Source organism: Mesoplodon densirostris, chromosome 4, assembly GCF_025265405.1.
Source record: "Mesoplodon densirostris isolate mMesDen1 chromosome 4, mMesDen1 primary haplotype, whole genome shotgun sequence".
NCBI classification, from domain to species: Eukaryota; Metazoa; Chordata; class Mammalia; order Artiodactyla; family Ziphiidae; genus Mesoplodon; species Mesoplodon densirostris.
The window spans coordinates 147,431,194-147,457,506 of NC_082664.1; the positions used below are offsets into that span (position 1 = coordinate 147,431,194).

General features: G+C 41.6%; 1 protein-coding gene across 6 annotated transcripts in view; it reads right to left on the reverse strand.

Annotated features, from left to right (window-relative positions):
• The window catches only part of BLM (BLM RecQ like helicase), a 102,718-nt gene that overhangs the window by 25,744 nt on the left and 50,661 nt on the right, over nucleotides 1–26,313 (reverse strand). For all 6 annotated transcript variants that reach the window (XM_060097433.1, XM_060097431.1, XM_060097430.1 and 3 more), the window contains 5 exons: nucleotides 17,967–18,073; nucleotides 16,201–16,361; nucleotides 8,803–8,998; nucleotides 6,466–6,656; nucleotides 2,559–2,706 (listed from right to left, as the gene is read on the reverse strand). In XM_060097433.1, the coding sequence (XP_059953416.1) occupies nucleotides 2,559–2,706; nucleotides 6,466–6,656; nucleotides 8,803–8,998; nucleotides 16,201–16,361; nucleotides 17,967–18,073 (803 nt within the window). The remainder of the gene's footprint in view (nucleotides 1–2,558; nucleotides 2,707–6,465; nucleotides 6,657–8,802; nucleotides 8,999–16,200; nucleotides 16,362–17,966; nucleotides 18,074–26,313) is intronic.

The following is a 26,313-nucleotide window of genomic DNA, read 5'->3' on the forward strand; positions in this document are numbered from 1 at the left end:
TTTTTGGTGGTACGCGGGCCTCTCACTGTTGTGGCCTCTCCCGTTGAGGAGCAACAGGCTCCGGACGTGCAGGCTCAGTGTCCATGGCTCACGGGCCTAGCTGCTGCGCAGCATGCGGGATCTTCCCGGACCGGGGCACGAACCCATATCCCCTGCATCGGCAGGCGGACTCTCAACAACTGCGCCACCAGGGAAGCCCCCAAGTGGGCATTTTAATTAAGGTTTTTTTTTTTCTTTTCCATTCTGGGACATTTTCTTTTATCATTGGTTTGATAATTCCCTCTCTCTACTTTCTAATTCAAAATTTTATTTGTCAGATTTTACATCTCCTAAGAATTGATCTATATTTTGTCTCTCACATTTTCCATAAAGCCTTTTGCTCAGGTCTTAAGAAAATTTTCTTGACTTTATCTTCCAACCTTTCCACTAAATTTACTTGCGTCAATCATTAAACATTTTTAACAGCTCTTTCTCTATTTTCTGTAACATTCTATTATTATTTAAGTCTTTATGAAGATACTAATCAGGAGTTTCCCCTCCCATATCTCCAAAGCTATTGCTTATTTTCTAAATTATCTCTATCCCCAGGGTCAAATACACTACTTATTTGGTCTTTCGCTTTTTTCTTTTTGGCTGCAGCTCGCGGCTCACAGGATCTTAATTCCCAGACCAGGGATCAAACCCTCGCCCCCTGCAGTGGAAGTGCAGAGTCCTAACCACTGGACCGCCAGGGAAGTCCCTTGGTCTTTCTCGTCTTTTTTTAAAAAGATTATTTATTTATTTATTTATGGCCGCGTCAGGTCTTAGTTACAGTGCACGGGCTCTAGGTTCAGAGTATGGGTTTCTCTCTAGTCGTGGCACGTGGGCTCAGTAGTTGTGGTGTGTGGGCTTAGCTGCCCTGCAGCATGTGGGATCTTAGTTCCCTGACCAGGGATCGAACTGGCATCCCCTGCATTGCAAGATGGATTCTTAACCACTGGACCACCAGGGAAGTCCCCTTGATTGGCTATTTATATTTAGTCTTTAGGGACCAGGTTAAACTTTTTAGGTGGATTTCTTGTTATTTTATATCTAGGTCTATTTCCCCCTAAATTCCTCCCCTGAATGGGGATATCTAGTTACCAGGTTTGCTTTAGGGTAGGCCCCCAAATGCCACTTAGGGGAGGCCCCCAAATGCCACTTAGGGGCGCTGGCCCCCAGCTCAGCTGTCTCTCTACTCCTCAAGCAGTTTATCTTTGTTCTAGAATCAACTGCAGGCTGCTATTCCATGCAGTTCTTTTGTGAGCAGACTTTCTTTAACCGTCCCCTCCTATTTTTGGCTCCTCTGCTTTTACTCCCACCCCCCAGGCCTCTGAGCTTCCAAGTCTGAGTCAGCCTGGTGATAATGGGGTTCTACCTGGTTGACAGCCCCTCTGCTATAACTTTCTCTACATTTATTGTGCATTGTGATTTACTGCATTTCATTCCATTTTTCAATATGCTTCCATCCATTTCGTCAAAGATTTTTAAAACCTCTAATCTGATGATGGTCTCTTTCTGGTTTTCTATGCTGTTATGGATTTAATCCTCATTTTATTTCCTTGTTACTATTTTAATGGGGCCTCAAGCGAAAAAAGAAGACAGATACTTATGCTCATGCTGCCATCCGGAACTGGAAGTCAGTCAAGGGGTAATTCTCCAGGGAAGTTATATTCCATTCACTCAGATGAAATGGTATAAACTTTATTATTTTCTTTTTTGTTTGTGGAAACTCATCTTAGTGACTTACATAAATTCTATAAAAATAATTGGTGGGCCTCCCTGGTGGCGCAGTGGTTGAGAGTCCGCCTGCCGGTGCAGGGGATACGGGTTCGTGCCCAGGTCTGGGAGGATCCCATATGCCGCGGAGTGGCTGGGCCCGTGGGCCATGGCCGCTGGGCCTGCGCGTCCGGAGCCTGTGCTCCGCAGCGGGAGAGGCCACAGCAGTGAGAGGCCCGCATACAGCAAAAAGAAAAAAAAATAATAATAATAATTGGTAATAATTCATAAAAACTGATTTTCTTTTGTTACTCAAAAAGGTTTTGGGGCTTCCCTGGTGGCGCAGTGGTTGAGAGTCCGCCTGCCAATGCAGGGGACACGGGTTCGTGCCCCGGTCCGGTAGGATCCCGCATGCCGCCGAGCGGCTGGGCCCGTGAGCCATGGCCGCTGAGCCTGCGCGTCTGGAGCCTGTGCTCCGCAATGGGAGAGGCCGCAACAGTGAGAGGCCCGCGTACCACAAAAAATAAATAAATAAATAAATAAATAAATAAATAAATAAGGTTCTATTCTAAAACTCTTAGCTTCTATAAGAAAATAGAAGAGATTTTTTCTATGTACTTGTAATGAATTCTTTAGAGGTTCAACTTTTTTTTTTTTTTTGGCTGTGCTGTGCAACTTGTGGGATCTTAGTTCCCTGACCAGGGATTGAACCTGCACCCCCAGCAGTGGAAGTGCAGAGTTCTAACCACTGGACCACCAGGGAATTCCCTAGATGTTCCATTTTAATCGATGTAACTCAAACAATAAAACAGATGACTTACCCAAGAAAATGTCGACCAGCATATTCATAGTAAATCTCCCAGAAGGACCTACATGTTTTATATTTCTTGTTCCTTGTGATGAACTGTGTTCTTGAACAAATCTTACAATATGTTTTACATCATCTGTCACATCTCTTGTCTTATAATCCTATGAATAAAAAGAGATTACCTTTTGCTATAATTAAGATACCGATACCTAGATCGCTACGATTTAATACTAACTGTAACAGTCCCACAATAAACCATTTCTAGACTAAAACCAAGACCAAAAACCAAGGAAGTTTCAAATGTTCATTCTTTTCTAAGTTCTTATATTAACCTTGTGTCTAGAATAATTAGCACTCTACTATATCTATTTCATTTCTGTTTCACAGACAGTTACCTGAGAGCACTCTGTGGGTAGAAATATTCTTTTTCTTTCAAAACCCTTCATACGTCTTTTGGTCACTTACTGGATGGTGACCTTTAGGGATGAAAAACATTGTCCAACCATGCAGATGTATGAGTTCTGATCTCTTTTGGGTCTTTGGTGCCATAGTCAATCCTTTTTACCATCTCCGGTCAGTTCCCTTTCTCATTTCCCTCAGTTGTCTCCAAACTCTGCCTACCATTACTATGTGGTCTTTTGCTATCGTCTATCCTAGTTCTCTAACCTAGCAATACTAAGCACCTGCAGTTCTCAAAAGCTACATCGTGCTTTTGTGCCTCTGTATATGCAGTTCCTCTACCTTCTAATCCTTGTTCAACCACCACAGTCCTGGAGACAAATAGGTTTCTTATCCTATACTAACAATTGGTAGTGATTCCGAGGCTCTACCTGGCATCATCACAAAAGAGTGCCCCATCATTCTCTCCAACATGATTCTTGCCTTAATTCTTGGTGACTAGTGTACAGAGATGATCCTCCCACACCTTGGCCTTTGGCAACTTGATCTTCTGTACTCCAGTGATCCTGTCCTCCAGATATGTCAGCCCCTCACTCCCATGCTCACACCCACTACCTAGCCTTACTAGTATCAGCAACCCTTTTGTTCTCTGACCGCTACCTCCTGCCTTTCTAACTCACGCCATCTAGTTTCTGACTCTAGCAATCCACTGGGACAGTCTATCCATTGATCCTCGTCCTCAGATGTTCAGCTTCAATTCCAGATCTGATCATTATAACATAACCTTTCATATACCTTCAACTCCCCTGCCCTTGGGTCATATTGTTTGACAAAACACAAGAGATCCAGTTCTCCACCATTCCATGCCTACACCTGTGTAGCTGAACTTGGCAGGAGAAACACACACAACTATGCCGACTGTTTTCACTTTCAGTACAGGGCCACAAACCTCAAGTGGATCCTTAACGCTGCCAGGTAATCAATGACACATGCTTAGTCTATCTCTCCCCCATTCTCTTAGAATAGGAGTCAGCAAATTATGGCCCATGAGCTGTATACCTGTTTTTGTAAATCAAATTTTATTGGAACACAACTATAGAAAAATCGGTGTATTTATTGTAATTTATGTTTGCTTTTGGGCTAAAATAGCAGAATTGAGTAGTTGTGACAGAGACTGCCCACAAAGCCTGAAATGTTGGGTTGGCCAAAAAGTTCGTTTGGGTTTTTCCATGAGCGTATGGAAACCCGAATGAACTTTTTGGCCAAGCCAATATTTACCACCCTCTGGCCCTTTAAGATAGTTTGCTGACCCCGTCTTAGATGACAATTTCACACTTCCTCCTTTCTCTTCAATCCCCACTCTTGTCCTTTGAGCTGACTACCTTGCTTCCTACTTTGCTGAGGAAACAATCGGAAGAGAGCTTTCAAAACTTCCTTCACTACATCCATCCCCAGCACCTGCCCCGCATTTTCTTCTTTCTTCCTGTTATTATAGACGAACTATCCAAGCTCCTGTCTAAGCCAGTCTTTGTCCTTCTGCACTAGCTCCCAAGCCCCCTTGCTTACTCAGGAACACTGCTTCAGCAATTCTCTCTCCTCACACATCAATTTCCATCCTCCATAGGTACGTTCCTATGAGCACACAAATATATTATTTCTCCTGTCTCTTCTTGACTCCACTTCCCCTGGCAGCTACGGTTTCATTTCTCTGTTCATCCCTGAAGCAACACTTGAAAGAATTCTCCATAAGCACTGCCTCCAATTTTGCCCCTCTGCACTGAAACTGGTCAAGTCCAGGTCCCATATTTCTGCGGTGCTAAACCCAACGGTGACATCTCGGTCCTTATGGTACGTGGCTCAGCAGCAGCAGGCGACTAGGGAGCGCTCCCTCCTCCCTGATGCACTCCTACGCTTAGTTGCCTTGGTCTTCCTCCTACCTCACTTGTTCTCTTTCCTGGTCTCCTTTCCTAGTTCTTCCTCTTCTCCTCAACCTCTTCAAGTCTCAGGGCTCAGTCTTTGGTTTTCTTCTCTTCTGTCTAAACTTATACCAGTGAAGATTTCATCTGCTTTCATGACTTCAAATTCAACTATATGCCAACCACTCCCAGAGTTATGGTGCCACCAGCCTCTCTTCAGAATCGCTGGATCCAAGACATATCTAACTCACTACACCCCAGACCAAACCCCTGATCTTCCCTGCCAGCCTTCCCCGAACGCCTCGGCTGAGGGCTGCTCCACTCTTCCAGTTTCTCAGCCCTCCAGGCACCGTTCTGGCTGGCCTCACCTCTCCCCCTGGGCAGGCACGTGAGCTCCCTCACTACCCCTCAAAGGCACAGGCATGCCCCCCACGTCAGGGCCTCTGGCCAATATCCGTATTTGAGAGCTGCTCAGCTAACTCCTTTCTTCAAGTCTTCGCTCAGGTCTCATCTTTGCAGTAAGACTTCCCTGGGCCACTGCATCCTGCACCCCATTCATCATTCCTGACTCCTTACACCGCTGTACTTTTCATCAAAGTTCTTTCCTCTTAACATGTACTTATAATGTATGTTGTCTTTATTCAGCCTCCCTCTGCTAGAATGTAAGCTCCACAAGAGTAGGGATCTTTATATTTTGTTCAGTGATGTATCCCAAACTCCTAGAACATTGCCTATCACAGAGCAGGCATTCAACAAATATTTGTTGAATGAGTGAACTGTTAGCAATGTCTACAGAGTGGGGTGGGGTGGGTTGAGATGGCCATAAATCCACAGACTCCACCCCAAGAGAGAGTCAATCACCCTCTGCTTGGCTAGCATTGCCTACGGTATCACAGTGATATGAACACATACATGTCTGTCTCCCCTCCTGTCTGTGAACTGGCCTATATCATGTTCATATGTGAATCCCCAGCACCTTGAACAGATATTTCAAATAATATATCAACTGTGAAAATGCTCTGTAAACTGTGAAGTACAGTAGACATTAAAACATAGAATTACCATGATAGGTACAATACAGTACCTAACGATTGAATTTAACAACCTCCCAAAGTTATGTTTAGGACAGATGATAGCAAACTCATCCTGAAGCTACTGCCCTTACTCTTTACAGTTTTTTTAAAAACCAGTTTACAGCGTAATCTAATTGATCTGAATTCAAACACACAGTACACTAGTTATAACCCTTTTGAGAATGAAGATGTTTAAATATAATTAGAGTTGAATGTAAAATATTCTACCTGCCCATGTTGGATCTTTTTGGGTATTTACAGATTAATGATATTTCTTAAATATCCTATAACCACCAAAACAGGTCCAGTATATATTTTTAACAGGCTTCTAGTTCTACGGATATTCCATAGAAATACTATTAAAATGTTTCTATTCCCAATTAACATGGGGAGGAAGCCATCATCCCCTTGTTAAAATCCCTAGGGCCCACTTACTGCAATCTAACTTGTATCTAACTTTTCTAAACTGAGAAGAAAAAAAAAATCTTTGCAAGTTCCTTATCACAAAGAATTTAAAACTTTCTTATTTTACCTTTGTTTTACAGCAATTATCACAAGAAACATCTGGGTATTTCTTACAAAAATAAGGATTAAATCCATTTTCGCCAAAGTAAGCCAAAAGCTGTATTCTCCTGCATTCTGTTATATTTTCGCAGTAATGTACCATACTATACAAATTATTGATGTGAGTCTCTTTCGTATGATCGTTTCCATCTTTTTCCACTAAAAGAGATGAAGAACATAGTAAACATTCTTATTACAGTAGAAAAATAGAAAAGAATATCACAGAAATATTTAGAATAGGTTCATATAACTTTAAATATTAAATGAAATAAAATTATTCATAGCATTATATATCAACATGACATGAATCTACATAATTAACTGAATATTTATGTTAATCTTCAAGATTGTAGTTTTGCAGGAATAAACATAGGTTGTCAGGAGTAGCTGAAAAAATTGTGCAACTCTTCATTATTCCCAATGATAAATATCTGAATTATATTTACTATATTTATCAGACAAGGATATACTGAACCCAGCATTCAAAGTAAGCAGAGCATGGAGCCATGGCAGTGGGCTGTGCATCTCCCTGAGTATCTGAGATCAAAGTGGTTAAGCCAGTGGTTCTGAAACTATGTACCAAGGACCCCCCAGGGCTGGGGCGGGTGCTGCAATGAACTCACAGGGGTGCTGGCAGGTGTTTTAAATTTAAGGGAAACAGCAACACCTGACATCTGTTGAACACCACACAAGCAACTAGTTGGAGGTAGTTTATGATGTGCTACTTTCCTTCTAATGACATTGTGAAGCTGAAATTTTGGCAGTTGCTATGATAAAAATAAGTACCTCCAAAAAATCAATGTGAAACAGGAAATAAGGGTGGCAGTGTCCAATCTGATTCCAAGGTCTGAGAACAACATGTACATACTTTTCATTTGTAAGCAATTGTTGTTAGTTAAAAATGAAATAAAAATTTTTTTTTCTGGTTTATGAGTATTATTATTTTTTTAATGGTTGCTAAGTGTTTAGCACTTAAATACTAAATTATTTGGACCTAACTTAATATAGGTTGAGCTTAAAAACACAAATGGACACACTAAGTTTAAAAGTTTCATTTTTGCACTGAGAATTATCTTGGTATAGTGCAAGGGACATGGACTTTGCAATCAGATGAACCTGGATTCCATCAGGGCTCTGCCACTTACCTAGCTCTGTATCTCATTTTCCTCTTCTGTAAAATGAGGAGAATAATAGTAGTATCTTTTAGGGTTGTTGTGAAGATTAAATGAAGTGATACACGTAAAGCATTTAACATAGCAGCATATAATAAGTGCTAAGGAAACTTTATCATCATTATCACTACCCTTCCCCTTACTGCTGCTGCTCTTGGGGGCAAGTTACAAAACCTTTCTGAAGCTCACTTTTCTCATGGGACTATCTCAAAAGCTAGTGGTTACAAACAAATAAGGTAAACATTACTTGGCACAGAGCTTGGTAAGTGCCATTTCCCGTGCTCGGTATCTCTGCCAGAGTTCATTCAAAAGTGGTCTCAAAACAGGCAATTTTACTTATTTATCTATTAGAAGGGGACTGGTTCAATAAACATGGAATACCATACTATGGAGTTCTATGTAGTCAAGCTATGTGTACTAGTTGGAGTCATAATTACACCCTAGTGTTGACTGGAAAAAAAATCAGGTCAACATATATATATTAAAAAAGCACATTTATATAATAACTGTAAATAGAGTATAACCTTTAAAAATTGTGTATCACTATGTTGTACACCTGAAATTTATATAATACTGTAAATCAACTACATCTTAGGGAAAAAAAGCACATATAATGGAATCGCATTTATATTGTAAAAAATCTGCATTTGGGAAAGGTAAATATCAAATATAAGATATTGCATAACTCCAATGAAGAGGTAAAGGGATGAGATAGGAGAGGGCTATGTAGGGGTTTTATTTCCTAACCTGGACAGTGGTACGTGACAGTTCATTATTTTTTTCCATTTTACCTTTCTGCATGCTTGAAATATGTTATATACAAGGATGCATGCAGAAATTGGGCCTGGAAGGATACAAAGGAAATCAGTAACTGGAGTTATTTCTTAGGGCAGGACTGCATACGAGGCATGATTTGGAAATTTTTCAGTCTTCAACACATCTGTATCATTTGAATTTTACATAACAAGCATGTAATACTTTTATCGTAAACATGAACTAAAATAAAACTTCCATATCTATCTAAGTGCCTCTATTTTAAGGAAAACTGGACCCAAAACACCACAACTGCAGGGGTAGATGACAATCACGAGACCGAGGAGGACAGCATGTGTCCCCGATGGAGCTCAGCTTACTTAGTATAAGCCTCCTCAGTCTGGTCACATCGTGGTAGGTATAGAAGAGCAGGCAGTGAGAGATTTCCCCATCTCTTCCAGCTCTGCCAGATTCTTGGTAGTAACCCTCCATGGATTTAGGGAGGGATGCATGGATCACAAATCGCACATCAGGTTTGTCAATCCCCATTCCAAATGCAATCGTCGCACAGATAACCTGATGTAAAAGCAAAAGCCTATTAGGCTCATAATGCATTTAAAGGAACATTTTTTCAATCAATCAATCAATCAATCAATTAATTTTTGGCTGCATTAGGTCTTCGTTGCTGCGCGCGGGCTTTTTCTTTAGTTGCGTTGAGCAGGGGCTACTCTTCGTTGTGGTGCGTGGGCTTCTCGTTGTGGTGGCTTCTCTTGTTGTGGAGCACGGGCTCTAGGCACACAGGCTTCAGTAGTTGTGGCTCACGGGCTCTAGAGCACAGGCTCAATAGTTGTGGTGCACGGGCTTAGTTGCAACGCTGCATGTGGGATCTTTCCGGACCAGGGCTCGAACCCGTGTCCCCTGCACTGGCAGGCGGATTCTTAACCACTGCACCACCAGGGAAGCCCTAAAGGAACATTTTAATAATAGATGCTTCTAGAAGCTTTATCTTCTATTTTACTTTAAAATGTACTCTATATAAGAGTCTAATATCTTAACTTGGTTCCATTATTTAGCATGACTAATATGAGATTTTCATATTGATAATTTGCAGTTCTATTCAGACCCAAGAAAGTAAAGAGAAGCTCCGTGTGGCAGGCACTTGCTTGTGTGATTTGGTGCTATCACCAAGGGAGCCAGGATCAGCAGTAGTTGCCTCCTGATGTGTTACCACTGTTTGCTCTCGTATGTTTTTTTTTTTTTTTTTTTTTTTTTTTTTTTCTTTTTGCGGTATGCGGGCCTCTCACTGTCGTGGCCTCTCCCGTTGCGGAGCACAGGCTCCGGATGCGCAGGCCCAGCGGCCATGGCTCACGGGCCCAGCCGCTCCGCGGCATATGGGATCCTCCCAGATTGGGGCACGAACCCGTATCCCCTGCATCGGCAGGCGGACTCTCAACCACTGCGCCACCAGGGAGGCCCGCTCTCGTATGTTTTTGATATGGAGGTGTGGGGGTGTGGCTCACCCAGCCATGATATCCCTGTTGCCCTGGTAACTGTGTTTCTCAGGAGCTCTGGCTGTTCCCAGGGCTTGGGCTTTTAGAGGTCACTGCTGCTAGATTTTCCAATGATTCAGTAACAGTGGCATTCTCACCTGCTCCAGGTGAAAATTTACTATCCAGTTTTCCAGTGGGAGCAAGTGATCACACACCAGCTCCTTTTATTCATCAGCTAATTTCAGAGTCAAAACTTGTGAAAATTTTATTGGAACTCGTGGGCAAAAGTCTGAGAGTTGCTTATACTAGGGAAAAAAAAAGGCTGGAGACCGTGGATCTTGGCCTATGCAAATTACTCACTGGAAGCAAGGTGATAGCTAAATTTCAGGAGCTTGATATATCAGTTTTTAGTAAAAAATCTCTTTCAAGCCTATCCATTTCAGTGGCAAATTCAGGACCTATAACCCAGCCAAAAATATTATATCTCCAGGCAAAATTACATTATACAAATAAAGCTGCAAGCCTTTTTTTACCACCTAAAAAAATGAATTGCTACTTCAAAAATAGTATTTCAAAAGCAACTGGACGATCTGGCAGCCAGACTGAGGCTAACGACATGATTTCAGTAACTGTAAGTACCACAGCTAGGAACTGCACGCCATGGATGGCAGACGGGGGTGCTCATCAACGCTGGAGATGCTGGTGGCCTGTACTTTAGGTCAGCCATCCGTATAAATTTATGGCACTGCAATCAAAGGCGAATCTCCTTGGAAAGAGAAAGTCTACTGTAGTCTCTAGCGGTGGGAGAGCAGGTGGAGAGGCTGTAAAGCAAGGTGAGTCAGCCCACAGGCGTACAGGTTTCCAAGAAGCCTGGGTGCATCTCCCAAGGTCGGGTGAGCACAGGGCTGTGAGGGAGGCTGCAGGCTCATGAGGTGACTGGGACACCAGTGCCCTCTGAGACGCTTTACTTCTTATAACTGGGAACACTGGCTTTGTGCAGTTGTTGATTCCTTCTTTATTTCTGTGTTGCTTTTAAAACTTCAGGCTAGGGCTTCCCTGGTGGCGCAGTGGTTGGGAGTCCGCCTGCCGATGCAGGAGACACGGGTTCGTGCCCCGGTCCGGGAAGATCTCACGTGCCACGGAGCGGCTGGGCCCGTGAGCCATGGCCGCTGAGCCTGCGCGTAGGGAGCCTGTGCTCCGCAACGGGAGAGGCCACACAGCGAGAGGCCCGCGTACCGCAAAACAAAACAAAACAAACAAACAAAAACTTCAGGCTAGGGACTTCCCTGGTGGCACAGTGGTTAAGAACCCGCCTGTCAACGCAGGGGACATGGGTACGAGCCCTGGTCCGGGAAGATCCCACATGCCGCAGAGCAACTAAGCCCGTGCGCCACAACTACTGAGCCCACGCGCCACAACTACTGAAGCCTGCACACCTAGAGCCTGTGCTCCGCAACAAGAGAAGCCACTGCACCGCAACGAAGAGTAGCCCCTGCTTGCCGCAACTAGAGAAAGCCCACGCGCAGCAACGAAGACCCAATGCAGACAAAAAAGAAAAACCCAAAAAACAAAAAAACTTCAGGCTACCATCATATCTTTGTGAAGAAAAACAACCAAGTTTTATTCTATCCCACAAATCTAGTAAGATCAAGGCTGTCCAGTTGGTTATATTATTATACCTTGACTGTGAGGATTAGCTGCTCTGAGAGCAGAAACAATTAGATTAAAAGAAAAAAAAAAGCTCACCAATTGAAAAAACTATATATTTGATCAGTGTTTTATATATAAAAATATGTATACATGTATGTATGTATGTTATAGAATACACTATATATAAAGAATTAAAGAACTTTAAAAAATTGGCTTTCTTTTTAGTTTTCTATTCAATTTTTTTATGGTTGAGATTACACACTTTTTAAAAAAAAATTTATTTATTTATCATTTTTGGCTCTTTTGGGTCTTTGTTGCTGCAATCGGGCTTTCTCTAATTGCGGCGAGAGGGGACTACTCTTTGTTGCAGTGCGCTGGCTTCTCTTGTTGTGGAAGCACAGGCTCTAGGCGCACGGGCTTCAGTGGTTGTGGCGCGTGGGCTCTAGAGCGCAGGGCTCGGTAGTTGTGGCGCACGGGCTTAGTTCCTCCGCGGCATGTGGGATCTTCCTGGACCAGGGCTCGAACCCGTGTCCCCTGCACTGGCAGGCGGATTCTTAACCACTGCACCACCAGGGAAGCCTGAGATTACACACTTTTGAATTATATTTTTCCTTACATTTATCCATCATTAACATTTGAACATTTTCATATCATTAAAAAATTCTTCATAAACCATTTTTTCATGGCAGGGATGTACCATAATGTAACCAATCATGCTCTCAGGACATTTAAGCTATTTACTATTAAAAATAACACTGATGTAAATTCCACACCCATGTTTCAGATTTGAGGCTCTTAAATATGGTCTACCACATTGTTTTCCAGAAAGGCTCTCATGAGTACTACAGGAAATCGTCTCTGACAACACTGTCCCCGACAGTTAATAAAAGTTTGCTAATACAAGAGGTAAACATGATCTCACTGTTTTAAATTTTAATTCCTTTGATTATTAGCAAAATTGCACTTAAAAAATTTGTATTTAGCCCTCTGTAGTTCCTCCTTTCCAACAGTTTCTTGATAGTCTTGCGTAATTTACTATTTGAGACTCATGTTTTTCATCTCACATTTTTACAAGCTCTTCATTATGTTTTATTTGAGGAAGCTATAGTTCCCATTTTGCTGTTGCCTTTAATTTTTGTTTTACAGATACAGAAGTGTTTAGTTGTTTAGGTTTTTAATCATTTCTAGCAATTACTTCCTTTTGGGCTGTTTTTAAGCTTAGGTTCTCTTTCACTCAGCGTGCATACATTTAAAAATATCTGTACCTTTATTTACCTATAATTAACTTTGATATGAGGACTCAGAACAATTCTCCCCATCAGGTAACCAGTACCACTAGTTGAATAATCTTCCTTTCCTAATTAATTTTAAATGCCTTCCTTATCATATTGTTTTTACCTGTTTTCCAGTCGATTTCTGAATTTCTGTTCCATTGATCTTTAACGTATTGCTAAGCCAGTGTTCGTGTGTTATTATTTTCTTGCCAAATTCTTTTGATTATTTTCACTTGAATATTCTTCCAGGCAAACTTTGGGAATGTTTATCAAAGGAAGAAAACACTGCAATTTTGATTAGCTACATATTAATTTGGGAAGAATGCCTTCTACAGTTATGTCAGTGAAAATAAACCAGCATTTTACATATCTGAAAAACCTTTCTATTGTTTCCGACATAAATGACAATGAGCTGGCGTGAAACTCTTCAGTCCCAGCCTTCCCTCTTCTGATTCTGGAGATAGTTCACTTCTGTTTTTTTAATTTAGTGTAACTGTCTCAGGCATGTCTATTACTCGTTCTTTTTTTTTAATTTTAATTTATTGATTGATTGATTTTTGGCTGCGTTGGGTCTTCGTTGCCGTGCATAGGCTTTCTCTAGTTGCAGCGAGCGAGGTCTACACTTCATTGCGGTGCGTGGGTTTCTCATTGCAGTGGCTTCTCTTGTTGTGGAGCATGGGCTCTAGGCACGCGGGCTTCAGTAGTTGCAGCACGTGGGCTCTGTAGTTGTGGCTCGCGGGCTCTAGAGCACAGGCTCGCTATTTGTGGCACACGGGCTTAGCTGCTCCGCGGCATGTGGCATATTCCTGGACCAGGGATCGAACCCGTGTCCCCTGCACTGGCAGGCGGATTCTTAACCACTGTGCCACCAGGGAAGTCCCTCTCGTTCTTTGTTGAGTAACCTATTTCTTTATCGTCATGAATACAATTTCTTATAACTGTAAATCAAACAAAATGTTCTGAACTATGTCTACATGTAAGTTTTTCCCCAGTGATCTTGAGATAACTCTTAAATTTGTTACATATTTGTTATGTATTTATTTATAATACATTTGACTACTCTATTGATCTCAACTATCCCTATTTCTTTTTTGGGTATACTTATTATTCTTAGGCTGAACCCCTACTCTCCCAGCTACCAATAATTTTTTTGTTTTTTTCCATTCAATTTTCATGTTTTTTTTCCCTTCACATTCTCAAGTTATTCACTACATCACTGATTCAAATGCCTGCATGGAATTGAACCGTTTGTGTTTTGATATATAATTCTATTTGTTTTGTTTTTCTTGTATTTTCTTATCTGGATAAACTGACTTTTTATTTATCCCTTCATCTCAGCCTCTTCATAACATCTTCTTATGGCAAACTGTTTCTAGTTCATATAAGTCAAGTCTTCTTAAATCTTTCTGAGGATATTAAGCCGATATCCTCTAAGATTTCCTTTTGTTTTCCCTCAGGAAATAATTTTGGGAGATACTTTTCCTTCTGAATCTTCACGGTAATGATTTCTTTTTTTGTGCGCTGAAAACTTCATAGGCTACAAAAAAATTATTAGTCATTCTCCTCAAATTCATCCTTGTATGTAGAGAGATCTATCTAAGTTTCATATTTGCCAGTATGGGATGCCCTAGAATGTTCTTGCTTCCTTCTTGATCTACATGGGTGATAAATTTATCCTCTCAGAAGCAGATGCTCAACATCATTAGTTATTAGGGAATGCAAACAAAAATCACGAGATACCACTTTACATACACTAGGATGGATATAGTAAAAAAAGACAGTAATAAGTGTTGGTGAGATGGAGACACTGGAAGCTCATACATTGCTGGTAGGAATGCAAAATTTTGTAGCTGCTTTGCAAAACAGTTTGGCAGTTCCTCAAAAAGTTAAACAGAGTTTCCATATGACTGAGCAATTCCAATCTTCCATCTACCCAAGAGAACTGAAAACAAGTTCACACAAAAACCTGTACAGAAATGTTCACAGACGCATTATGCACAATAGTCAAAAAGTGGATACAGGGACTTCCCTGGTGGCGCAGTGGTTTAGACTCCGTCTGCCAATGCAGGGGACACGGGTTCGAGCCCTGGTCTGGGAAGATCCCACATGCTGCAGAGCAACTAAGCCAGCGTGCTACAACTACTGAACCTGCACTCTAGAGCCCGTGAGCCACAGCTACTGAACCCGCGCGCCTAGAGCCTGTGCTCCACAGCAAGAGAAGCCACTGCAATAAGAAGCCCGCGCACTGCAATGAAGAGTAGCCCGCGCTCGCTGCAACTAGAGAAAGCTCGCATGCAGCAACAAAGACCCAAAGCAGCAAAAAAAAAAAAAAAAAAAAAAAAAGTGGATACAACCCAAATGTCTACCAACTGATGAATGGATAACAAACTGTGGTACTTCCATACAATGGAATATTATCCAGCCTCAAAAAAGAGTGACATACTGATACATGCTACAATATGGATAAATCTTGAAAACATGCTAATAAGTAAGAGAAATCAGTCACAGAAGAACACATATTGTATGATTCCATTTATATGAAATGTCCAGAATAGGAAACTCTATAGAGACAGATTAGTAGTAGTTAATAGATTAGTGGTTGCCAAGGACCGAGTGTTAGGGGAGTGAGAAGTGACTGCTAGTAGATATGGGGTTTCTTTCTGGGATGATGAAATGTTCTGGAATCAGACAGTGGTGATGGTTGCACGACCTTGTGAATGTACTAAACTCCACTGACTTGTAAACTTTGGAAGGGGGAATTGTATGGTATGTGAATTACATCTCAATAAAAAGTTTTTTTGATTTAAGAAAGAAAAAGCAGTTTCCCTGATGGCGCAGTGGTTAAGAATCCACCTGCCAATGCAGGGGACATGGGTCCGAGCCCTGGTCCAGGAAGATCCCACATGCCGCGGAGCAACTAAGCCCGTGCACCACAACTACTGAGCCTGCAGTCTACAGCCCACGAGCCACGACTACTGAGCCTGTGTGCCACAACTACTGAGCTCATGTGCCACAACTACTGAAGCCCGTGCACCTAGAGCCCATGCTCCACAACAAGAGAAGCCACTGCAGTGAGAAGCCCAAGCACCGCAACGAAGAGTAGCCTCTGCTCACCACAACTAGAGAAAGCCTGCATGCAGCAATGAAGACCCAATGCAGCCAGAAACAAACAAACAAATAAATAAATTTAAAAAAAAGAAAGAAAAAGCAATTTTAGATGTCTCAAAAAAACATCAGTTTTTAAATCTGCCTGATTTTGATGTTTACACTACCTTTACGGTGAAAACAATTTTCATCCTACGTGTACGAGGTGGCTTATATACTATAAAATATTGTTTCCTTTGTTTATTTTTTAAAATGTTACCTGGCAGCCATCCTGATTAATCCACTTGTGCTGTACTTCATCTCTGGCAGAGTCACTGAGGCCAGCATGATACGCCAGAGCAGCGAGACCATCGTTTTGTAATGTGTCAGCCACTGTGTCACATTCTCGCCTGGAGAGGCAGTAAATTATCCCTGAGTCATCTGCCAAGAAACCAGAACAGTATTGTGAAACGAGGATTTTTAACATAAATAACACAACCTACATTATGTTCTCAGAAGTATCTGAATTGTAAACAGAGGTATAGTTTTCTCACAGCAGAGGAAAACCACATAGGTAGAATAAGTCAAGCAACGGATCGCGTGCACTGGAAATGACAAGATTTAACCTTTAATCCTGTCCCTCCAAATAACTCCTTAGGTAGACTTGGAGGAACCCTGGGCTCTGTTTCACACTTGCTATAAAATGGAAAGGCACTCTTACACAAACTTTGTAGAAAGCATATGGCAATACCTATCAAGAGCCTTAGAAATGCTCCTACCTTTTGATTCAGTTTCTTTCTAGGAAATAAAGTGATCCAAGGACTTATTATATAAGAAGTTTTGTTTATAATTTTTAAAATTAGAAAAATCTTAAGGGCCAGCATTAGGACAATAATTAAGAAAGGAATTTATAAACTAAAACATATTGCAACTATTCAGTGTTTTGTAAGTTTTTAAAATGACATGAGAAAATGTTCAAAATATAAAACAGGGTAAGGTTAGAAACACGGTAGATACAGTATGCTAATGGAAAGAAAAATGCATACAAAACTTATTGGAAGGAAATAAACCAAAATGGTAACAGTGACTTGTCCTATGGTGAGCCTTGTCTTTTTTCTTTTTTGCGGTACGCGGGCCTCTCACTGTTGTGGCCTCTCCCGTTGCGGAGCACAGGCTCCGGGCGCGCAGGCTCAGCGGCCATGGCTCACGGGCCTAGCCGCTCCGTGGCATGTGGGATCTTCCCGGACCGGGGCACGAACCCGTGTCCCCTGAATCGGCAGGCGGAGTCTTAACCACTGCGCCACCTGGGAAGCCCGAGGCTTGTCTTTTGATTCTTTCTTTTTTTGTTGTTGCTTTCTAAATTCTCTTCACTATATTTATTGATGTTTGTATGTATGTTATTTTTAAAATCAAAAAATAGAAGGTATTAAGGAAAAAGTCATCTCTCTGTGGCAGAGCCAAAGATACAGATACACACACAAGCTATTATTTATATTAGGTGCCTGGGAGAGGGGGGACTGGAAAAGGAAATTACTGACTTCTTCTTGGTCTATCTCTGCATTGTTTGATTTATTCAAACAAATACGTATACTAATTAAAGAAAATGAAATAGAGATGTTTAACAAAAAAATTCTCCATGGAAAAGTAGAAAAGAGGTTACATGGAAAACTACCATGAATTTCAGAATCTCATTTTAGTTAACATAACTCAAAGGCAGACACACTTGGGAGAAGGCACTAAAACAGAGCTGTGTAATTCATTAACTGATAGAAGCCAGAGGAAAGACAGTGAAACCATGAATTACAATACAGGTGTGTAGGAGGGAGTACTTAATATACTTTTTGTTAGGGTTTATTGTTAACAAGCCAAATAAGATTTTATAATTTCCAGAATTGAGAGAGTTGCAATATTTTGCTCTATGAATAGCAAGTTAGTACTGTCATAATGAGAAAAGAAAAGTTTAATATGCAATTTTATATATTCAATTGTGGTACTAAAAAGACATTTATTACTTCTAGACATGATTTATCACATGGCTGTACTCACGTGGGTGATGCTTTCTGATCCATTCTAAGCAATCAAATGCCACCTTTTTTGGTTTTTTGGGTAACACGTAGTATTTTAGATTATGTCTGTTGAAGCTCATGCTAAACCTAAAAGAAGTCGCAAACATAAAATTTTGTTATTATGAGAAAATAGTTTTAGCCATCTTCAAAAATTAAATGCTGATTTTCCACCATGCAAACCTAATTATCAAGTTGTCTTAAATTGAATATAGCTACTGGCAGCTTACATGATAAAACACAGATGGAAGTTAGGTTAAGGATTAAGAATGGTGATAAGGAGGCAATGTCTACGGGACAAGTTAACAAAGAATCAGAAGGAATGCAGAAGAGAAAAACCTGTAGAAAAGACAGGACCCTAGTCTCTAAGATGAGGTGGATTAAAAGCAGAGATGGCTAAAACGTTATTTAAAAGATTAAGAAAATCATAGAGAAAACATACATAACTTTAGGCCACCAATGCCCCCAAATTTTGACTGTGTACAGAAGAGTGAGGAATTGGTTGCAGGGCTGCAGGAGCTCAAGCCTGCAGACCCTGATCACTGTACTTTGGCTGTGCGCCCAAGGGGAGCGTGGCTGACTCTGACACAGATGTGCTCCTCTTTCTCTGGCCTTTTGCTCTTGGTCCCACACTTCTTCCCACTTCTTTTTTTTTTTGCGGTATGCGGGCCTCTCACTGTTGTGGCCTCTTCCGTTGTGGAGCAACAGGCTCCAACGCGCAGGTTCAGCGGCCACGGCTCACGGGCCCAGCCGCTCCGCGGCATGTAGGATCCTCCCGGACCGGGGCACAAACCCGCGTCCCCTGCATTGGCAGGCGGACTCTCAACCACTGCGCCACCAGGGAAACCCCCTCCCACTTCTTTAGTGAGCTCTTCCTCTCCATTATCTCCTTTCTTTTTTTTTGTCTCTTTTTTTTTTTTTTTTTTTTTTGCGGTATGCGGGCCTCTCACTGCTGTGGCCTCTCCCGTTGCGGAGCACAGGCTCCGGATGCGCAGGCCCAGCGGCCATGGCTCACGGGCCCAGCCGCTCCGCGGCATATGGGATCCTCCCAGACCGGGGCACGAACCCGTATCCCCTGCATCGGCAGGCGGACTCTCAACCACTGCGCCACCAGGGAGGCCCCATTATCTCCTTTCTTGTGCTTCAGTCTCTTCTGTGAACTCTCCCCTTTTATCTCTGCATATGTTCTAGGACCCCCAATCCTAAAACCAACAAAAGCTTCTCTTGACCCTATGTACATTCCACCGTAGTTTGCATCCCTCCTTGTTCTTTCCCTCCAAAGGCAAGTTTCTAAAAAGACTCATGCCCCCAACCAACCAACCATACATCCAATTTCAACTCTCATCATTTCCATTCTGGCTTTTGCCATTACCATTCTACCAAAATTGTTTCAGCAAAGCTTTTATTTTATTTACTTATTTTGTGGCCGCACCATGCGGCACGCGGGATCCTAGTTCCCCGACCAGGGATGGAATCCGCCCCCCTCGCGGTGGAAGTGCACAGACTTAATCACTGGACCACCAGGGAAATCCTATCAAAGCTTTTAAAAACTGAAGGGTAAGGGAATTGTTACAGGTGACGACACCCTCCAGCTGCGCCAGGTTCCAACATTGCCACAGGAAGGAGAGAGAACACTATCTAATGAGTTAAAGTTACAGCACAAAGACATCTCAGTGCCTGGGTGGACGGAAGGAAACAAAGAGACCATGAACAGCAATAACCTGTGGTAAGGAGGTTGCCTCTAGACAGGGGGTGGGGATCAGAGGGAGGAAAGATGGAGAATAAAACCACTGCCTTTCTGTCTTTGTATCTAAGTCCAAGCTAGATGGGTCCAGGTTTTGTTGCCATTGATAAGACAAGCATTTCATTTTAGGACTAAAGAACGCAACACTTCACATATGGAGGGCAGTAGTCGTGTTCCTGAAGGGGCTGCAATACAGATAAGAAGGCCATGCAGTAGGCAGTGGTAATCTTTCAACTGCGTTTGGTGCGCGCACTTGTCTGTAAGTTAGTTACTTATTTATTTATTTATTTATGGCTGCGTTGGGTCTTTGTTGCTGCTCGTGGGCTTTCTCTAGTTGCGGCGAGCAGGGGCTACTCTTTGTTGCAGTACATGGGCTTCTCATTGTGGTGGCTTCTCTTGTTGTGGAGCACGGGCTCTAGGCATGTGGGCTTCAGTAGTTGTGGCACGTGGGCTCAGTAGTTGTGGCTCACGGGCTCTAGAGTGCAGGCTCAATAGCTGTGGCTCGCGGGCTTAGTTGCTCCGTGGCATGTGGGATCTTCCCGGACCAGGGCTCGAACCTGTGTCCCCTGCACTGGCAGGCGGATTCTTAACCACTGCGCCACCAGGGAAGCCCCACGCATGCTGGTCTTTTGTCAGACCTCATTCTCTTACCTCTCCACATTGTTGGCTATCCTTACCGAAAACTCTATTAGTGCTCACACCCGTGGGGTTTCTCCCCCTTACCTCTCTGATTTCTTCCTCTCCATCTCTCCTTTTCTTGCTTACTCCTTAAGTGAGGATCACCACCCAAAATGCTTGGCTCTTCTTTCTTCTTCCCCTATATTACCTTCTTCAGGGATCTCACTCTCACTGCTTTAAACAGCACCAAATATCATTCCTGTGAGTCCCAACTTGCACCCCCAGCTCAGGCCTCTTTTCAGAGTTCTAAACCACAGTCCAACTTCTTTCAGGTCAGTGGTCTAAAGTTGGGGTGTGCATACCCCTAGGGTTCACAAAGACTTTCCAAAGGTACATGAGCAAAGACAATTTTAAAGGAATCAATTTCCAGATCCTCTGTTTTCACTTATGAATTTCCCCCTAAAAGATGGATCTGAGAATGCCTGTAGTCAGGACTCCCAGCTTGTTACTCCTACCCCATTTTTTCCTTTTACAATTGTCTCTCACTTTTGGAAAACAAACAAATTTTACTTTTCACCCATTCTCAACTTTACCACTGTGCATTGTTTTGGACATAAAAACCTCCAGTACACCAAACAAAACAAATTGAAATATAGTATGGGTGTAGATGAAACTTTCTCTAATCCAAATACCAGAAACTCTTGGTAGGGCTTCATGTCTCTAACTGTTTTACATTATTTCTGTTAAGAGTAAAGTATAACATCAGGAATAAAGTATTTTGGCCTTTACTGGGGTGTTCTGATTTCAGATATAGTGAGAGTAAGGTGGTGGGAGAGAAGATGATTCTCACTTTATGAAGTTGCTTCTTTCATTCCTATTGTCATAGAACGCATTACTCTGAGAGTCTTGTGAGACTACTGTTAAACAATACTTTGAAACCAGCCTTCATTTAGGGCTTCCCTGGTGGTGCAGTGGTTAAGAATCGACCTGCCAGTGCAGGGGACACGGGTTCGAGTCCTAGTCTGGGAAGATCCCACATACCGCGGAGCAACTAAGCCCACGCATCACAACTACTGAGCCTGCACTCTAGAGCCTGCGAGCCACAACTACTGAGCCCGTGTACCACAACTACTGAAGCCCGCATGCCTAGAGCCTGTGCTCCGCAACAAGAGAAGCCACCACAGTGAGAACCCCGTACACTGCAACAAAGAGTAGCCCCTGCTCGCTGCAACTACAGAGAGCCCACACGCAGCAACGAAGACCCAACGCAGCCAAAAATAAAATAAATAAATAAATAAATAAATAAATGTTTAAAAAATGCTGAAAAATATCCTTTAAAAAAAAAAAAGATCGGGCTTCCCTGGTGGCGCAGTGGTTCAAAGTCCGCCTGCCGGTGCAGGGGACACGGGTTCGTGCCCTGGTCCGGGGGAATCCCACATGCCGTGGAGCGGCTGGGCCCGTGAGCCATGGCCGCTGGGTCTGCGTGTCCAGAGCCTGTGCTCTGCAGCGGGAGAGGCCACAGTGGTGAGAGGTCCGCGTACCGCAAAAAAAAAAAAAAAAAAAAGATATCATTTATATGTACAAAACACTCAGAGATCTTTTAGTGCTTGAAATGGCAGAAGAATGTGTAGCAGATTGTGGCAAAAAAGACGGTAGATAAAGGACTTGAAATGCCCATAGACTCTTTTGATTGCTCTGTTAATCATTTACAATCACTGCCACAGCAAAGGAAACTGCAGTCCTGATAAAATTAAGGCATAAAAAGAATTGCCCAGGAATACAAATGATGTAGATATTCTTGAAACTTATTTGCTTTGGTTTGGGCTTAAGTTGGGAATGGTGCATGAGTCTCCCTACCAATAGGAATGCTGAAATGATTATACACAAGAATGGCTTTACTGCTCTTCCCTACATTTTACACTACACTTTAATTTCAGAACCATGTTTTATACACTAAAAAAAAAAAAAGCTTTGGGTCAAAAAAAGAGAGACAACAGCAAGTGCTGGTGGAATCAGAACCCACTATACCACTGGTGGGAATGTAAAATGGTGCAGCCACTTTGGGAAATAGTCTGGCAGTTCCTCAAAGGGTTAAAAATAGTTACCATACGACCCAACAATTCCACTCCTGGGTATATACCCAAGCGAAATGAAAATACAGGTACACACAAAACCTTTTGTTTGTGAATGTTCATATGCAGTTCAAACCCATGTTGCTCAAGGGTCCACTGTATTCGCACAATTTGTTATAATGAGAAAGTTAACAGTCTCTTAGAGCTCATTACATATAATATATCTTACTTGGCCTGTTGGAAAATGGGATGTTTGGAATTAACAGATATTCTAGTTAGGGAGAGTTCACATCAATTGATGAATGGATAAATAAAATGTGGAATGCCTATTCAATGGAAGATTATTCAGCCATAAAAAGGAGTGAAGTTCTGATATGTGTTACAACACGGATGACCCTTGAACACAGGTTAAGTGAAAGAAGACGGGCACAAATGAGAGAATGGGGAGTGACTGCTGAGTACTAGGTTTCTTCTTGGGGTGATGAAAATGTTCTAAACTTAGATTCAGGGGATGGTTGCACAACTCTGAAAATACAAACAAATGCACTAAATTCTAACCTTTAAATGGGTGAATTTTGTGGTGTGTCAATTATATCTCAATATTTTATTTTCTAAAAAAGCTTTGGATTCCAAAATATCTTCACGAAGGGAGTACTGATGTTGCCATTAAAATGGTAAATATTATTAGGTCCAGGGTGTCAAACTCATGTCATTTTAAGTGATGTGTCAGGAAATGGAATCAATTTGCGCTCAGCTCTTGTTGCTCTTGGAACTGAGGCACTGTCATGAGGATACGCACTAAGTAGTTTATGTGAACTGAAAAACAAAGTTAGAATTTTTTTTTTTATATGTAAGAAAGTAAGTTTGGCCAATTGGTTTGGCAATGACAACTGGCTTTGCCAGTTAAGTTATATGGTAGTCATGTGCCATTGTTTGAATAGTTTTGACAAAACTCTTATTTAAAAGCATGTCAGGGGGACTTCCCTGGTGGTGCAGTGGTTGAGAATCCGCCTGCCAATGCAGGGGACACAGGTTCGTGCCCTGGTCTGGGAAGATCCCACATGCTGCAGAGCAACTAAGTCTGTGAGCCACAACTACTGAGCCTGCGCTCTAGACCCTGCGTGCCTAGAGCCTGTGCTCCGCAACAAGAGAAGACACCGCAATAGAAGCCTGCGAACCGCAACAAAGAGTATCCCGCGCTCACCGCAACTAGAGAAAACCGCACACAGCACTGAAGACCCAACACAGCCAAAAATAAATAAAAAATAAAATAAATAAAAAAAAAAAAGCATGTCAGGGACCTCCCTGGTGGTCTAGTGGTTAAGAATCCACCTTCCAATGCAGGGGACGCGGGTTCGATCCCTGGTTGGGGAACTAAGATCCCACATGCTGCCGGGCAACTAAACCCACGTGCTACAACTACTGAGCACGCGGGTCACAACTAGAGAGCCCATGTGCCACAACTACAGAGCCCACACGCCCTGGAGCCTGTGTGCCACAACTACTGAGCCCATGTGTCACAACTAGAGAGAAGCCCGCACCGTGCAACTATGAGCCTGCTCACTGCAGCGGAGGATCCAGCATGCCGTAACGAAGATCCAAGTAACAGAAACTAAGAACTGACGCAGCCAAAAATAAAAGAAATAAATATTAAAAAAAAAAAAAAGTTGAGGACTAGGAAAGCATATTAGGAGTCCCTCCACACAGCAGAGAAGACAGATAAGCTATTTGAGGGACTGGTATAAAGAAAGTTATTAAAAAAAAAAGAAAAGCATATCACTTGATTAAAAATATATGTCAAAAATATACTAGGAAAGGTGTACTGAAACTAATAGTATTTTGATTTCCCCAACTCCTTCAAATATACTGGACACAAGATTCATCTAAGTGAAAGAGTAACACAAATACTTAATAGTCATTAGAAAAGTTTTGGTAAAGCATTTTTATTAGTGTATGTTTCCCAGAAAAAGTAAAGTGAGTAACTAATTATCTGACTTATTTTGTCAGTCAGATGGTTTTCAATTCTTCGCTTTTCACAAAATTTGCAGGACTCAATTGAGATGTCAGCTGACAGATCATTAAAAATAATTTTTGATGACAAATCATCATATAATTTTGGCATTTACATCAGAAGGAATTCAAATAATTGAGAGTTAATACTGTAATAAAATGTTTTCCATTCCTATCTACATGTTTATGTGAGCAACATTTCTCAATGCTATAAAATATACCTATAAAAATAAGAAATATGAACAGACTTGATTCATCCATAGATATATGTACTAATTGGGAAAAAGTCCTATCTCATTAAGTTACACATTCCCCATCAAAATTTATACTTAAGAATTATTTTCAAAAATATTTAAGCTATTCTGATCAGTCAGGTACTACTAATGATTATATATAATTCAATTAGGACAAAAATTTTGGTATAGGAAATTTAAAAATAATTTATATACATATTTTTCTTGCAGGTAAATATGACAGAGTAAGCAACAGGCTTCATGCATAAAAATAGGATAAAATTAGGATAAAATTCTGTAGGGAAACTGAAAGAGAAATATGAGTTTGAAAAGAAAAGGGGAAATTTAAAAACCTGTTAAAGAGTTAAAATTTTTATTATGTCTTCTATAAGTGGGAGATAGTAGGTACAGAATTGCTATATTATGTTTATAGTCTACTGGATACATTTAAAAGAGCTAAGTAACAATTTTCTTTAAAAATGTTATTTACAACAGACCACTGTTCTCTTTATTTAAACTCATGTTGAGGAATTCCCTGGTGGTCCAGTGGTTAGGACTCTGTGCTTTCACTGCCGAGGGGCTGGGTTCAATCCCTGGTTGGGGAACTCCCTCAAAAAACCAAACCAAAACAACAAAAAACAAAAAAAGTCATGTTGAAAAATTTTAGATGTCAGGTTTAGAAATGTACAAGGGGCACAATTTTCCAAAATTCTTTTAAGTCTCATTGATTCAACTCTGCTTTCTCTCTGGATTCTGTCCCCTCCTTCCGCTTCTGGTGTTGCCAATCTCTCTCCTAGATGGCTACAACTGGGTTCCTAAAGGGCCACCCTACCTCTCATCTCTTGTTCCTCCACTCCACCTTCTGTTCCACTGTCAGGGTTATCATTCAACCATACAGTTCAGATCAAGCCACTTCCCAGGTCAAAATGCCTACATAAGAAAGTCCAAACACTTTACCATCATGATATGCAAGACCCTCCAGATCTGGCCTCAAGCCACCTTTCTAGGGTCATCCCTTTATATTTCTCTTCTTATCCAATGGATTATCCACCATTCCTTGGGCCTGACCTGTAATTTCATGCCAGAAACTTCAGCCCTGAATTCTCACTCTTCACCTGTTAAAATGCCATTCACCTTCCACTTCATACCCACTAGGATGAGTATAATCAAAAAGATACAGTAACAAGCGTTGGTGTGGATGTGGAGAAATTGCAACCCTCATATACTACAGAAAGTGAAATGGTGCAGCTGCTTTGGAAAATAATCGGGAAGCTCTTTAAAAGATTAAATGTAGAGTTACCATATGACCCAACAATTCTACTCCTAGGTATATGCCTAAGAGAAATAAAAACATACATCCACATGACAATTTGTATACAAATGCTCACAGAAGCATTATTAATAACAGCCAAAGAATGGAAGCAACTCAAATATCCATTACATGATGAATGGATAAATAAAACAGAATATACATACAATAAAAAAAGATGAAATACCAATATGTGTTACAACATGGATGGACCTTGAAAATGTTATGCTAAGTGAAAGAGGCCAATCACAAAAGGCCACATAATATATGATTCTATTTACATGAAATGTCCAGAATAGGCAAAAATCTATGGACACAGAAAGTAATTAGTGATTGCCTCGGGT